Here is a 15984-nt window from a genome sequence, read left to right as displayed (position 1 = left end):
TATAACAGTGTTATCATGTCATCATTCACTGTTATGCTGATGACACTTTAGTAAATCATATTTATAAATGGCTCACATTGTATAGAAATATGTCTTTAAAAATAAGAAATAAAGCTGAAGGCAGAATAAAGCTGCATAAATTCCTGTGTTGACTTTTACGCTGGACATTCCTTTTTTTTGTTAAAAATATATAAATAGATAATACTGGTCCTATATTTTGTTTCATAATAAACAGATTCAAAGTACACTTTAAAATGTAGGTGATCCCTGAGGTCTTTAAAAGCATTTAAGTAAAGTGAAAACAGAATAAACTGTCTAAGAACCAGACTAGACTGAGCAGCTAAGGTGGATTGTTTCTTAAGGCACCAGACGTGTTTTAGCAGCTTTAGCACCACATGCTAACCCTAACGAGGTTCTCGCATAAATAATCAGTCAGGCCAATGAAGGACTGTAGCTGCCAGTGAAGATGAAGGCCGAGCTCACAGTAACACATATTCAAGTTATCAACAGTAACATGATAGAGGACTGTAGAAACACAAATATCAAATATTAACAGTAACATGATAGAGGACTGTAGAAACACAAATATCAAATATTAACAGTAACATGATAGAGGACTGTAGAAACACAAATATCAAATATTAACAGTAACATGATAGAGGACTGTAGAAACACAAATATCAAATATTAACAGTAACATGATAGAGGACTGTAGAAACACAAATATCAAATATTAACAGTAACATGATAGAGGACTGTAGAAACACAAATATCAAATATTAACAGTAACAGAATCTCTCCTGAAGTATTTTAGGCTAAATCACATTCACGTTAAAAACAGGAAAAATATCAGCTGTTACAGGCACAGTGTGTAAAATTTAATCTTATAACATTTAACCTGAACAAGTTGGCAAAAATGGAACATTAATATTCATGAGTAGTTCTGGACTTAGATTTTAACATCTTTATTAAATTTATTACGTAGATTTAACACTTCAAAATCTAAATTTTGATTATTTTCTGACAAAACCCAAATGTAATTTATCATAATTATAACTGAATTTGATTAAAAACTAGATTTCTAATTAATCTAGGGTTTTATTTCCTGAAATTAACCCCTTAAAGCCTGTTGTATAATATTTGATAGATACTTTTATGATACCTCTATCAAATCAATATGATCACAAATGACTAAAAGACTTCTGAATACAATCTGATAAATGATAAAAATGGATTATCAGTTACCAAAAACACCCAATGTATCAAATGAAATATGAAAAAATATATATGTTAAATCTTATGGAAATTTAGTTTTTTTTTTTATTTCATTAGAAAGTGAAAAACATTTCAGTTCCAAAAAAGAGAGAATTTTCTGGCTATAATTTGTGTTTTCAGGCTTTATTGGGTTAAGATTCATTTTGTCTAGATTTAGATTAACAAAACTGGTTTTTACTTTTCAAAAGCAAGATTTAAAATTTTCAAAATCCATTTTGAGTTTGTGAAAATTTTGATTTCATTTTAAAATAAATTGATTTTAATTCAGCAAAGTCTGAAGTTTAATCTCTAGTCTAGATCAAAATTATACAGTACATATAAATTTGTATTTAATTATTTTTCATCTAGATTTTTAATCTTTATCTAGATTTCATCTTTTTGAAATCTAGAATATATTTATAAAACTCTATTATTTTCTTAGTAAAATAAATATATTAATTTAATAAAATTAAGATTCAATTTATTTTCTTAATCTAAGATTATATCTCTTTAAATTGAGATTTCAATTTTCTAAATCTTGATTTTCTCATTTATTTAAAATATTGAATACATATAAATGAAAATTGGGATTTTTTTCTTGGTAAAATCCATATCATAATTTCATAAAAGCATATTATAATTATTTTTGTTGTGTAAGTTTTAATGTATTTAAATCTAGATTCTAAGTTTTTAATATCAATTTTATTTTTTTAGTCTTTTGAAAATTTCTGAAAAATCTGGATTTTTACATTTTTGTTAAATCCCTGCCTGAAACTGGAGATGATCAGCTAAATTAGTATTTAATCACCTGATATAAAAATAGTTTTATTATTATTAACTCTCTTCTGTGGTGCTGCAAAAACATGCTGAATACAAAAAACCAAGGGGTCCTCCCTGTGCATGGGTAATAGGCTTAACCTCAGCTAAAAAAGATATTTAACATATCCAGCTGGTTAAACACTAGTGTAGATATTTCTATATTGTTATTATATCATTGTTCCATTTAGCCGAGTTTGCTTTGCTGGACGCTACTAGGCTAACTGCACCTTTAACAGTGAAGACATTAATGGTTACATTTACAGGACTTTGAGTCTCCCCACATTTAAAAATAATAAACATTTTAAAAGTAACATTTTTGGATCTGCTGCTACTGAAACCAAACTCTAACTCCCTGATGATCCTCTTTTAGTATATTTAAGTTTTTTTTCTAATTTTCAAAAACAATTAAAAAATTTATTCTCACACAGCTGTGTCCAAACCTGACCACTGAATAAATTATGACTCTTTTATGATCCAGTTTGGTGTTATAAATAATACTTATTTCATGACTAGTCTGCTGATTGAGTTTAAGCTTTTTTCAGAGAATAAACAGTCTAAAGATTTGAATATCCACGCTAACATTCAGCTAACGGTATGGCTCTAACCCACCAGATCCACGTCTGAAAGCTCAGCCCAGACCAGCTGGAGAAGAGAGATCACAGGATCACTGATGGGTCCACAGAGAGGGTATCTGTAAAGAACAGGTTCCTTTGTCTTTCTGGGGCTGATTATTGAACACAGACTTCCTGTGTTTGGTTTTAGACCGGCTTAATAAAAGGAACAAATGATACGAGTCCATGTCTGAGGTATGGCACGAGGCCAGAAAACTACACACTTAAATAAACTTGATGTACAAACGCTTTACCCTCTAAATGTAAAACCCTCCTACCTGAACGAGCCTCACCTTCGAGGCGACCACAGTTTGAACGCAGAGTTTTGTTCTAGAAAAACCAACGATAAATGAGGCACTGACTTCTAGAAGTCGTGGACAGCGAACCACTGCGCTCTGGCGATCACGTCGTTGGCGAAGTCGCAGTACGGCGTCACGCTGTCCACATCTTCGTACTTCAGACCAATGACCTTGTCCTCACCTGCCATGTAGCAAGCCAACGCACCTGTAACACAGCGAAGATGCTGCCAGCTCAAACTTTATCAGGAACTGTTTAGAAACTGTTTAGAAGGACTAACAACAGCCGTAAATCTGACAATAGTCTCCTGAGAAGTCCCGGGACATTACCTTTGATGTGCTGCTCTCTGGTCCAGTCCTGGTTCTCCCTCTTCATGATGTGGATCAGAGCACAGAGGAGGGCCACTCCCTGGTCCACGTGCTCCCTGCTGAACGGGCCGCCCTTTATTGGATGGTAATGCCTATTGATCTGCAACAGCGGGACAAGGAAACAACGGCTCTCATGAATGTGTGTGTTAGTGTGTGTGAGGAGAGGGGGGACAAACCAGCTGGTGCACACCTGAACCGTGTTTCCTGTTCTGGCACAGGTAGATCCAACCAGCTAGCTTGATTAGGAGCAAAGGGAGGGGCAGAGGTAGTTAAAAAAAAAATCTAAATATGAATTTCCAAATACGCAGGTTTCAGTTATTTAAGGCGAGAATTTAGAATTTTTCAAAATCAAATTTTTTTAAATCTAGAATTTCATTTTTCACAAAAGATTTTTATTTATTAATCTAAATTTTAAACTTAATAAAATCTAAATTAAAATCTTTTACATATAGACATATTTTTGAATCAATATTTGAATTTCTTTAAATCTAGATCAAACTTTTCAAAATCAAATTTTAGATTTTTTACAAAATCCAGATTATAATCATGAACTTAATTTAAATTTTCTTAAAACTAATTTATTGGTTAATCTAGGTTTTAATTTCCTAAACAAGATGCATTTCAATCAAAATAAAGATTGCTTTAGAAAAAAATATTTTAATCTTGCAAAATTAAGATTCGAATTTTTCAAAATCCAAAATGTAGATTATGAAAAATCTGTATTTTTCAAAATCTAGCTGTCAATCTTCCAAACCCTAGATTTCAAATTTTCACTATATTATTTTTTTCAAATTTATGCTGTAATCTTTTCAAATCTAGATTTTGAATTTTTCCACCAAAAACAAACAAACAAACAAATAAATAAATTTGAATTTTATTTTACTAAAACCTGGACACATATTGTTTTTTAAAAGAAAGATTCTTATATTTTTAAGATCTAGATTTTCATTTCCCAAAACATTTTTATACTTCTTACAGTCTAGATTTAACTTTTCAAATCCAAAATTTGATTTAAAAAATTTTTAATTCATCATGATAAAAATTTTAATTTTTTAAATACAAGATTTCTTTGTTAATGTAGTTTTTAACTTTCTAAAATCTAGATTAATTTTTAAATCGAGATTTAGATGTTTAAAAACTAGATTTTAACTTTTTAAACACAAGATTTCAGTTGATTTGCATAAACTGAGATTTAGTTTTCAAAAACAGATTTTATTTTTTATTTTTAAAACTCTTGATTTCATTATTCTTAAATCTAAATATTAATAATATAAAACCAAGATTTATTTTTTCACTAAATCCACATTGTAGTTTCTTTAAATCTAGATTTTGATAATCTAAAACTTGATCTTTTAAATCTCAAATAATTTCATTAAAATCTGGATTTTGTTAAAATTTAGATTTTGGTTAATAAAATCAAAATTCATTTCACTTTCTCACGCTAGGTTTTTAATGTCTTTAGATCTACATTTTAATTTCATAAAACCAAGATTTAATTCATTTTCCTAATCTAGGTTTTAATGTCATTAAGTCTAAAATTCAATTGTCTAAATATTGGTTTGATTTGGATACATCTCGACACAATTTCTAAAAATCTGGATTTTTATTTCTGAAAGGTAGATTTTGAATAATATAGATTTAATTTTTTTAAATGCATTTCAACTCTAGATATTGCTTGAAAATAGATTTTAATTTTTTTCAGGTCAAAATTTTCCTCAAATTAGATGAATAAAAACAGATTTGTTGCCTAGTTGTTGCCATTCATTTAAAAACACATCAGCAGACCTATTCTGCATATAAATTCAGCTGAATTGAACTGAGCTGTGCAGACGCTCCCTCCTGCCACTGTCTCTACTATTTCAGGCTTATTACCACTTTTTAAAATTTGAACTCCTGTGAACAAACGTCTGGTTTATAATAAAATCTGGACATCACTCAGAGTAACTTTTCTGAAGAACGGGTCTCACCCCTCTGCTCGGGTCCAGGGACTACAGGAAGCTTCTGGCTCAGTCTGGTTTTTCTTTACTGCAGCAAACACACTCACTCACCTGCATCAGACCAAAGCTGTCTGAGTCAAACTTTCCAAAGCCGTCGCTGCGCAGGCTGGTCCCCGCCTGAGACTGTCTAGAGATGATGGCGGCGATGAGGGCAGGGTGGATGTGGCGTCTGCAGGATAGGACAGCAAACACTAAAGCAGTCTTTTTATCAAATATTTAAAAACAGCCTGAAAATTTAGGAGAAATATGAGGAGTCCTGTAAAATCTTCTATAACGTGTGCACAGATCTTTGTCAGGCCTTATTTTGTATTTCTAAACCATGAAACTATGGTTTCTTTACTCCATGTTTGGATAGAAAGAGACTTTTATTTTGAAAGAAGAAAAAATTAACTGGATTGAAAGTCATGATAGCAGCTTAGCCCCGCGTTAAGGAGTAAATATAAACAGTGAGAAGTCAAAGTGTTAAGTTTGACAGTATGTCAGCTCCACCACCAGGGGGCTCTCTATCTAAACAACACCAGAAAATGCCAGTTCTGCTGTTTACTTCCTGTTTTAAATCATAAATCCCAAAAAAGACCAGGAGAGAAAAACGAAGCCCAGAAAACAAAAGAGCCCACAAATGTAACTGTAAAATGTTTTTCTTACGCTTTTCCCACGGCTAGGATGACCTCTCTGTACTTCAGCATCTCAGCCAGATCTTTTTCTGCCAGCCGATGGGACGCTTCAACACCTGAAACAGGAAGTCATGTGACTGTGAGTGTTACAACATACCATCAGTGGGTTACTGACACAGGTTCATTATAAATAATTATTGAACCGACCTGTAACGCTCAGTCTCCGTGCTTTTGCTATGCCAGATGCTCCGGTCGTTTCCATCTTCATGACGTCTACGTACGCTAAACACAGAGATGACACGCTCACAGTGAGAATACTTCAGCACTGCCATGCCACTGCTAAATCCTAGCCATGCTCTTTGTGAGACACTGGATTATTCTCTGAACCACATAACAAGGGTCTCCAGTCCTCCACCCGCTGAGGCACTGTGGTCCCACTAGACATTTCCAGGTCCAGAGCTTTCTGCTCCTGCAGTGTTATACTGTATTTTTCCTTGAACTGTTCCCTCACCTTCATCTGCTTCTTTTGCTTCTGTAACAGATACTTTTGCACTTTCATCCAGAGCTTCTGCACCTTCATCTGCTACTTCTTCACCTTTATTGTCCATTTCTGCACCATCATTGGCTGCTCCTCCGCCTGCATCCGTCTGGCTCAGTTTCTGCAACTCTGCAACAAAATAAACACCCAGCAGATGTCAGGCTGTGCAGCATCCCCTCAACATGCTGACAGAAAGGACACAAAGGACACCCACCTGATCCATCACCTGATCCATCACCTGTGTCATTTTGTTCCAAGGGTTGCTTCTTCTTTCTCCAAAACATCCAAACAATGAACACGATGAAAACAAACAGCAAAGGAGAACAGATGATGAGAAACCTGTGTCTGACCAGCTGATGAGATCCTACTGTCTGAGGAATGGAGCCTCCTGCAGGCAAAGGAGAGAGGATTTAGAGACTGAGATTCAAAGCTTTAAAGATGTCAGCACTTTAACTGGAAAAACATGAAAAAAATTGTTGTTCAAGTTTCAACAAAATCCTCAAGAAATTGTTCTGTGGTAATATTTAGATGTGAAGAAATTCATTTGTATTTCACCCCCGACATCAATGGCTTTCTCCTCCACCAGGTCCATTCCTCTGATTTTCACTCTGCAGAGTACTGTCCCATTTCCTGTTAGTGTTGCTGGAAATAAAGAGGAAAACAAAGTTTAATCAAGTTCATAGAACACCCACAAACATACAGTGGAAAACATGATAAACCCAGAGAATGGACCCTGATAAACCAGAGAATGGACCCTGATAAACCAGAGAATGGACCCTGATAAACCCAGAGAATGGACCCTGATAAACCAGAGAATGGACCCTGATAAACCCAGAGAATGGACCCTGATAAACCCAGAGAATGGACCCTGATAAACCAGTGAATGGACCCTGATAAACCCAGAGAATGGACCCTGATAAACCAGTGAATGGACCCTGATAAACCCAGAGAATGGACCCTGATAAACCCAGAGAATGGACCCTGATAAACCAGAGAATGGACCCTGATAAACCCAGAGAATGGACCCTGATAAACCAGAGAATGGACCCTGATAAACCCAGAGAATGGACCCTGATAAACCCAGAAAATGGACCCTGATAAACCAGAGAATGGACCCTGATAAACCCAGAGAATGGACCCTGATAAACCCAGAGAATGGACCCTGATAAACCCAGAAAATGGACCCTGATAAACCAGAGGATGGACCCTGATAAACCCAGAGAATGGACCCTGATAAACCAGAGAATGGACCCTGATAAACCAGAGAATGGACCCTGATAAACCAGAGAATGGACCCTGATAAACCAGAGAATGGACCCTGATAAACCAGAGAATGGACCCTGATAAACCAGAGGATGGACCCTGATAAACCAGAGGATGGACCCTGATAAACCCAGAGGATGGACCCTGATAAACCCAGAGAATGGACCCTGATAAACCAGAGGATGGACCCTGATAAACCCAGAGAATGGACCCTGATAAACCCAGAGGATGAAAAAAAGCTATTTCTACAGCATAAATGTATATATTTTAGTGTGTTGCTTTGATCAGAGTGGGTTTTTTTCAGGTTAATAATAAAATATGGATACTTTCCAGTGGGCCATGATCTTGCTGACCTCCATAGACCCCCCTGATTGGCTGGGCCCCAGAAAGCTCTCCCCTTATCCCCTTTATTATCAGCCTTGCCTTGTTCTCTGTTCACATGAAGGAGCGTCCTGAAGGAGAACAGGCCATCTGGTCCGACTGAAGACTCCGTTTCAGCGTGAAGGTCTTTTCTGTCCGAGTCCAGCAGAGACACCAGCGGCTCCGGGTACCATCCGCTGGACTGGCAGACCACTATCAGCTCACTGGATGGATTTGTGTAGGTAGAAATGTTCACTGCTGACACCTGAGCTGGAGGGAAACACGTCTGTTACTGCAGGGCTTGCTCTGATAGGCTGAAATGGACTAAAGACAGGTTTCAGTGAAGTCCGGTTCAGCATGATCTGTGATTATTTAAGTTTACAGCATCAAAAGTTGGTAACGGTACAAAATCACTGACTTTTACCGAGCCTTTCTGAGCTAAGGTACTAGCAGTGCATCTTTAACAGCTTTTCTCTCTCCTGTTGTCATGGCAAGGCTTTTAACCTTCTGAGACCCTGTGTTTACATATGAGGACATCACATTCTGGCTTTCCCACAACATACCACAGTAAAACTATCGATTAGCAGGAATTCTGAGAAAACTGTCTGGACTGTCTATTGAAGAATTAGTAATTCACTGAAATACTGGGAGGATCTGCAATGAAAACTTGAGGGATATGCATGGATTATTTTATGGTTATTTCTAGGAAACTTTAATGGATTTGTTGTATATTTCCTTATTATTTTGTATATCTTTGAGTTTCACTGCAAGTTTTATTTTTGTGTGAATTTGGACATTGGGAAATATGTTTGTATTTTGGGGGAATTTTAGTTGATTTTGTTGGGAACAATCTGTTTCTAAATTTTTAGGTACGCTCTCGGAAACTTGGGAAATTTACATTTTAATTTTGGGAATTTGATTAGGAATTGAGAGGTGGGTATCCTTTGATATTTCTAGAATATCATGGAATTTACAGAAGGATCCGTTGGCGTGTTTGGGAGAAGTTTCTGTCTTTTTTCATGGAGCCTTGGGAATATTTTTAATTTTGGGGGATTTTTTTGAAAATTTTCCAGAATTTAAATTGAATTTTTTGATTAAAATTTAGACTTGATAATAAAATTAATTTGAAACATTTCAGAAATATTTGAAGAAATTTGGAGTATATTTTATGGGAGTATATTAAGAATTTTTTCACAGAAATTTTGATAGTTTCTTTGGAATTTTAGGGAATTTGTGTTGATATATTAGACATCATTATTTGTATGCTCAAACTTACCAGGTCATAATTATACCATGTAAGTGGAAGAAACTAAAAATTCACTCCAAACAAAAGCTTAGGGCTCAGGGGGTTCATGGGATGTGCTCTTTATTCAATAATGTGGCTGGTGGTCCACCTATTATATGAGCGACACAAGTGAATCGAATCCCATTTTGTCCATTTTTGCCACTTGAAAAAAGCCAAAGTGGTACAAAATAAAGAGCTGAAGTGATTTAAATAAAGTATATAAGGAGTGTATGAGCATGCATGCTAATGTCAGTGTTTAACTTACCAACAATGAGAGACACAGACTCACTGTGTTCCTCTTTTGCTCCTTTCAGAAGGACACACCTGGATTAGGACCGTAAACAAGAAAAAGAAGATAAATATGTTGAAAAAAAGGTTAAATTGTGGTGATTGTGCACATTTTCTAGTTTATTTCTAGTTTAGAGATCTGTTTCCTGTTGCGTGCTTTTTGTGTTTGGTTTTCGGCACGCTCGCACCTGCACGCAATCACACCAATCACCACTTCCTCTTAAGCTCGGCTGTGAGGAGCAGCAGGCGCCAGATTATTCCGCTCCCTTCACGGTACCGGCCTCTCGCTAAGTGTTCTGTGATACTCAGTGAATTTTCATAAGTTACCTGTGTGTGCCTAGTGACTCTGAACTTACCCCGCTTCTTCTCCGTCTTTTTCAGTGCCACCAGTGCCTCTAGCCCAATCTCTGCTCCGCTGCTCAAGCTCTCTCTCTCAACACCTCCAACCTGGTCACGGACTCTCTCACTCACCTCCAGCGCTGGACCTCTCGCCTCTAGCCCACTCAAGCTTGCGGATCCCCCTCATCCTCAGGACCTGGACTCCCCCCTCCCCTTCCTCAACTCTGTTCCAGTTCAATAAATCTGTTAAACTGTTGCTCCGGCTTCTGGTCTGCTCTTGGGTTCAGGTTAAAACAAACACCAATCATTACATAAATAGAGACTGTGATATTCTAACTCTACATCATTTAAAGCCTTATTATTATGGGTTAAATAGAGACTGTGATATTCTAACTCTACATCATTTAAAGCCTTATTATTATGGGTTAAATAGAGACTGTGTTACTCTAACTCTACATCATTTAAAGCCTTATTATTATGGGTTAAATAGAGACTGTGTTACTCTAACTCTACACTTTATTTAAAGCCTTATTATTATGGGTTAAACAGAGACTGTGTTACTCTAACTCTACATCATTTAAAGCTTTATTATTATGGGCTAAACAGAGACTGTGTTACTCTAACTCTACATCATTTAAAGCCTTATTATTATGGGTTAAATAGAGACTGTGTTACTCTAACTCTACATCATTTAAAGCCTTATTATTATGGGTTAAATAGAGACTGTGTTACTCTAACTCTACATCATTTAAAGCCTTATTATTATGGGTTAAATAGAGACTGTGTTACTCTAACTCTACATCATTTAAAGCCTTATTATTATGGGTTAAATAGAGACTGTGATATTCTAACTCTACATCATTTAAAGCCTTATTATTATGGGTTAAATAGAGACTGTGATATTCTAACTCTACATCATTTAAAGCCTTATTATTATGGGTTAAATGGAGACTGTGTTACTCTAACTCTACATCATTTAAAGCCTTATTATTATGGGTTAAATAGAGACTGTGTAACTCTAACTCTACATCATTTAAAGCCTTATTATTATGGGTTAAATAGAGACTGTGTTACTCTAACTCTACATCATTTAAAGCCTTATTATTATGGGTTAAACAGAGACTGTGTTACTCTAACTCTACACCATTTAAAGCTTTATTATTATGGGTTAAATAGAGACTGTGTTACTCTAACTCTACACCATTTAAAGCCTTATTATTATGGGTTAAATAGAGACTGTGTTACTCTAACTCTACACCATTTAAAGCCTTATTATTATGGGTTAAATAGAGACTGTGTTACTCTAACTCTACACCATTTAAAGCTTTATTTTCATGAAAACATGCTGGGCTGTGTTTGCCCCTTGGTCAAACTACCCACACTGCTGTTACAGTCAGCAGGCAGCAGCAGATCTGAGCTGAAAGCGATGAGACTGCAGCTTCCCCCAGCGCGCTGTAGAGTTCGTCGTCAGTCTACAGATCTGACAGACGGACCATACGTTGTAGCATAGAGGTGTATACACACCCACACAGGGTAAGGTAACAGATGAATGAATCAGTGCACCCTTGAGTACCTGTACGTGCCGTTGTCTGCCGGTCGCACATCAAGCAGCTTCAAAGAGTAATCTTCTGTTGGCACCGACCTCTTGACGTACTGCTGAGCTTTTTCCTTCACCAGCTCTTTGCCATCACGCAGAATGAGAACAATCAGCTGGGTACTGCCATTAACTCTTAACCACTCCACTACCAGGTTAGACGACAGGGACGCTAATGAGGTGGGGCTACACTGCAGAACGACGTCCTCACCAGGACGGGCAAATACGGTTAAGCTGATTGGAACAGGCCTGCCTGTAAACACAAGGAGATAAAAGAGATAGACATGAACTTAGCTAATATGTGTAATTATCATATGAATGACCGTGCACGTAAGGAAAAAATAAATATAAACATGTGCTATCCACAGTGCAGTCAGTCTGTTTGGGACTGCCCTAAAATCTAGGTGATTGATATTATTGGTCATTATTGGTGGTTATCATCAGGCCCCAGGCCCTGAACTCCGTTAACAAATCTGCTATTTCTACCTTCATATGCTGAATAATGAAGTCTGTGTTACTAAAACCACCTTTACAGTAAAGTTACTGTTGTGGTCAGAGGCTGACCATGGAGGTTAGCCCATTATAACGCTGACCATTACGGACCTTAATACGTCATGACATACACACTGACGTGATTCAAAGCGGGACGTCACTAAACATGACGTCGGTTAAATAGAATTATTAATATTTCACTGACCTGTAGCCCGGGGAACGTAAAACAGGGGAAAACCACAGAAGAAGAAGAAGAAGTAAAAGTCACTCAGTTCCATTTTTAGGAGACGAAGAAGAGAGGAGAACGTTTCTGTTCACTTTTTAAGAACAGGAGCGGAAACAGACAGCAGAGTTGAGCAGTTTTAGTTTGTTTACGGAGCTCCACATAACGGTTTACTACGGCGATGAGTTTACTTTCAGTTTCACAGGAAATGACGACACCAGGCAAGCGCTACACCCGGAAACGAAACAAACTTCACTGTGAACTTTAATAAATACATTTGATTTGAAGACGTTAAATCTAAGGCTCAGCGCAGTGATTCTATGTGGAATTACTGCTGTTTAAAATCAATCTTTTATTTAATCTGGATTCTTTATTTAATCAGAGATAACTCAGACACTCAGCCCACACTTTTATTTGGAGTATAAAGGTTTCTACTGCAATGTCGATGATTTCTGTACTACTTAAAGCCTTTTTGCTTTCTTTCTACATGTTTCATAAAAACAGGCTGACTTAAAAGCGATGTCTGCAACTGGTTTGTAGAAAATGAGAGGAGAGGATGATTTGCTATCAGAGGAGCATTGAGGTACTAGCTGATCAGATTCTGTGGGGATGTAGAAGGTTTAAAAGCCAGGAATTAAAAAATGGAAGGCATTTTAATAAATGGAGAGATGGATTCAAGACGAGGAGCTAGGACTTCAGCAAATAGTTTACAGTCAACACAGAGCCAAGAAAGAGGCTGCTTTAAGGCTATCTTTAAAAATCTTTAAAGTTTTGATCATTTTAAAAAATCTTTTTTGAATCAATTTAAAAACTTTTTTGATCATTTAAAATATTTTTGAATCATTTTAAATCTTTTTTTTTTTGATATTTTTTAAATCTGTTTTGATCGTTTAAAAAATCTTTTTTATATAATTTGAAAAACCTTTATTGATAATTTAAAAAAAATCTTTATTGATCATTTTTAAAAACTTTATATCATTAAAAATCTCTTTATCGATCATTTTAAAATCTTTTTATATCAATTTAAAAATCTTTACTGATCAGTTTAAAATCTTTTTAAATTTTTTTTTCTGATAATCTTTAAATTATTTTGTGATCATTTTTAAAATGTTTTCAATTATTTTTGAAAATCTTTTATTTGGTCTTTTCACAAGCTTTTTTGATCTCTGTAAAATCTTTTTTTTTTCATCATTTTAAAACATCAAATAATCTTGAAATCATTTTAAGTCTTTTATTTTTTTAATATATTTATTTGGGTTTTTAATTTTTTAAAATCCTTTTTAAAAACTGTTTTTAATCATTTTCAAACATTTTTTATGATCATTTTTTAAAGAAAAGATTTGGTCTTTTTTTTAAATTAAATTTTTGATCTCTTTTCAAAATCTTTTTTCATCATTAAAAAAAAAATATATAATTTTGAAATAATTTTTTGATCATTTAAAAAAAATAATTTATTTATTTATTTTTTTTGGTCTTTTTAAAAATCTTTTTCGATCATTTTTTTCCACAAATAGCACTAACCTTTCAAACATACAGTTGTTTTTAATGAAAAATACTGACCTTAGATAAAACAGGTCAGAAAAGAGCTTGGGCAAAATGTTTCAATGGGGTTTCATTGACTTTTTCCATCATGTCTTTTTCTTGCCATCTCTCTATGACCTTCTGAAAATAACACTGTGACCCACTCTGGGACGTAACCTCCCAGTTGAGAACCTCAGGTCCAGGTAACACACCTGTCTTGGACTTTAGCTCTGTGTGTCGTTCTAGAGAGGACTTTAAGACTGTTTGAAGGGCCGGGTATTCCAGGCAACACATCTTTAGCTGTTAAATTCATGGTAAAGACTGGTATGATGATGAATCTAACCCAGACGGCTGTTTTAAAGGTGATTATTTCTTTTATTTCTGTGTCAGATTTATTTGAGCAGTGCTTCTGTGAAAACAGAAACCTCCTGTCACAAACTGGCTCAGAGTAGAAGACAAAGCAGGAGAGTCAGACATGAAACAAGATTTAAAAGAAGTTAATCTATTAAAATGAAAGTTAAAACAATGATAATTATGTAAGATCAGCTGTGCAGTGATGTATGGGTGTGTGTGGAGTGTTGCTGAGTACAAACAAAGCCCAACCATGGTGGAGGCCTGAGAGGGAGAGAGGAGAGAGAGAGAGACGTTAGAGTGGAAGCTACTAGAATAAGCTGAGGCCTGATGAACACAGGTGTGCATCGTTACCTGATCAACAGTCCTCCTGACTCGGCCTATTGGCTGCTCAACCAGGAAACCACACCAACCAAACTGATAGGGCAGGTCGTCACATTAATGATGACTTGGGGATTTAACTAGTCATGAAAGGTGAAGGGTTAAAATCAGTCACCTAATCCTGAAGATTTTATTACAAGTATGAATGTTTAAGTAACATTCACTGGTGAGGCTGCAGTAGCCAATCAGAGCAGCCTGGCTCCCTCTGCAAGGACGTGGGCGGAAATCAGAGGGTCACTGGTTAAAGTTCAGATTAGATGAAGCCTGGAAACTTCTCTGGTAGCTGTAGAGGTGCCAGTTAACATGGTTGATGTCAAAGAGATCTTATGCAAGACACTGAACGCCCTCCTGCTCAGGTAGTCCTCTATCTGGAGCAGCCAATCACTGCACCCGCTCTCTGATAGGGCAGATCCAGAGGATCATGTTAGTGCATGTACATATGTGTGCACGTTAATGTTAGTGCACGTTCATGTTAGTGCACGTTCATGTTAGTGCACGTTCATGTCAGTGCATGTTCATGTTTGTGCACTACATGTGTGGACATTCATGTCTGTGCACGTTCATGTTAGTGCACGTTCATGTTAGTGCATGTTCATGTCAGTGCATGTTCCTGTTAGTGCACGTTCATGTTTGTGCACGTTCATGTTAGTGCACGTTCATGTTTGTGCATGTTCATGTTAGTGCACGTTCATGTTTGTGCACGTTCATGTTAGTGCACGTTCATGTTTGTGCATGTTCATGTTTGTGCACGTTCATGTTAGTGCACGTTCATGTTAGTGCACGTTCATGTTAGTGCACGTTCATGTCAGTGCATGTTCATGTTTGTGCACGTTCATATTAGTGCACGTTCATGTTAGTGCAAGTTCATGTTTGTGCATGTTCATGTTTGTGCACGTTCATGTTAGTGCACGTTCATGTTAGTGCACGTTCATGTTTGTGCACGTTCATATTTGTGCACGTTCATATTTGTGCAGTTCATGTTAGTGCACGTTCATGTTAGTGCACATTCATTTTAGTGCACGTTCATATTTGTGCACGTTCATGTTTGTGCACGTTCATGTTAGTGCACGTTCATGTTTGTGCATGTTCATGTTTGTGCACGTTCATTTTAGTGCACGTTCATGTTTGTGCACGTTCATGTTAGTGCACGTTCATGTTTGTGCACGTTCATGTTTGTGCACGTTCATGTTAGTGCATGTTCATGTTTGTGCACGTTCATGTTAGTGCACGTTCATGTTTGTGCACGTTCATTTTAGTGCACGTTCATGTTTGTGCACGTTCATGTTAGTGCACGTTCATGTTAGTTCATGTTTAGATTTGCATGAAGTGAAAGATCAGGATTTTAAAAATCTAAAACAAATTTTCCACTGTTTTTGTTTTGTTTTCCTC

At 36.2% G+C, this 15984-nt stretch overlaps 1 protein-coding gene across 3 annotated transcripts; it reads right to left on the bottom strand.

The window, feature by feature from the left end:
* Nucleotides 1-1893: 1893 nt before the first annotated feature.
* LOC121504399 (lysozyme g-like) lies at nucleotides 1894-12528 on the bottom strand. 3 transcript variants are annotated; one of them, XM_041779121.1, is made up of 12 exons: nucleotides 12325-12528; nucleotides 11607-11880; nucleotides 9672-9730; nucleotides 8185-8391; nucleotides 7054-7140; nucleotides 6713-6886; nucleotides 6472-6627; nucleotides 6168-6242; nucleotides 5992-6076; nucleotides 5398-5515; nucleotides 3311-3449; nucleotides 1894-3188 (listed from the first exon to the last, which is right to left on the bottom strand). In XM_041779121.1, the coding sequence occupies exons 1-12, from the start codon at nucleotides 12395-12397 to the stop codon at nucleotides 3049-3051; spliced, it is 1587 nt and encodes a 528-aa protein (XP_041635055.1). In that variant the 5' UTR covers nucleotides 12398-12528; the 3' UTR covers nucleotides 1894-3048. The 3 variants fall into 3 exon arrangements, with proteins under 3 accessions (XP_041635055.1, XP_041635056.1, XP_041635057.1); XM_041779122.1 differs by having other exon boundaries at nucleotides 6556-6627; XM_041779123.1 differs by lacking the exons at nucleotides 11607-11880; nucleotides 12325-12528 and adding an exon at nucleotides 10051-10084.
* Between the last annotated feature and the right edge of the window lie 3456 nt (nucleotides 12529-15984).

The sequence above is a fragment of the Cheilinus undulatus genome, linkage group 22 (genome assembly GCF_018320785.1).
Source record: "Cheilinus undulatus linkage group 22, ASM1832078v1, whole genome shotgun sequence".
In the NCBI taxonomy this organism is placed as follows: Eukaryota; Metazoa; Chordata; class Actinopteri; order Labriformes; family Labridae; genus Cheilinus; species Cheilinus undulatus.
Note: the sequence above shows the minus strand (reverse complement) of the source record. Positions and strands in the feature narration are given on the sequence as shown.

Coding starts and splice junctions, on each gene's coding strand:
- LOC121504399 (XM_041779121.1), bottom strand. CDS start 12,397: ATGGAACTGAGTGACTTTTACTTCTTCTTCTTCTTCTGTGGTTTTCCC. Junction 5,516..5,991: donor ATCCTAGCCGTGGGAAAAGC/GTAAGAAAAACA, acceptor CCTATCCTGCAG/ACGCCACATCCACCCTGCCC. Junction 3,450..5,397: donor ACAGCTTTGGTCTGATGCAG/GTGAGTGAGTGT, acceptor CCGCTGTTGCAG/ATCAATAGGCATTACCATCC.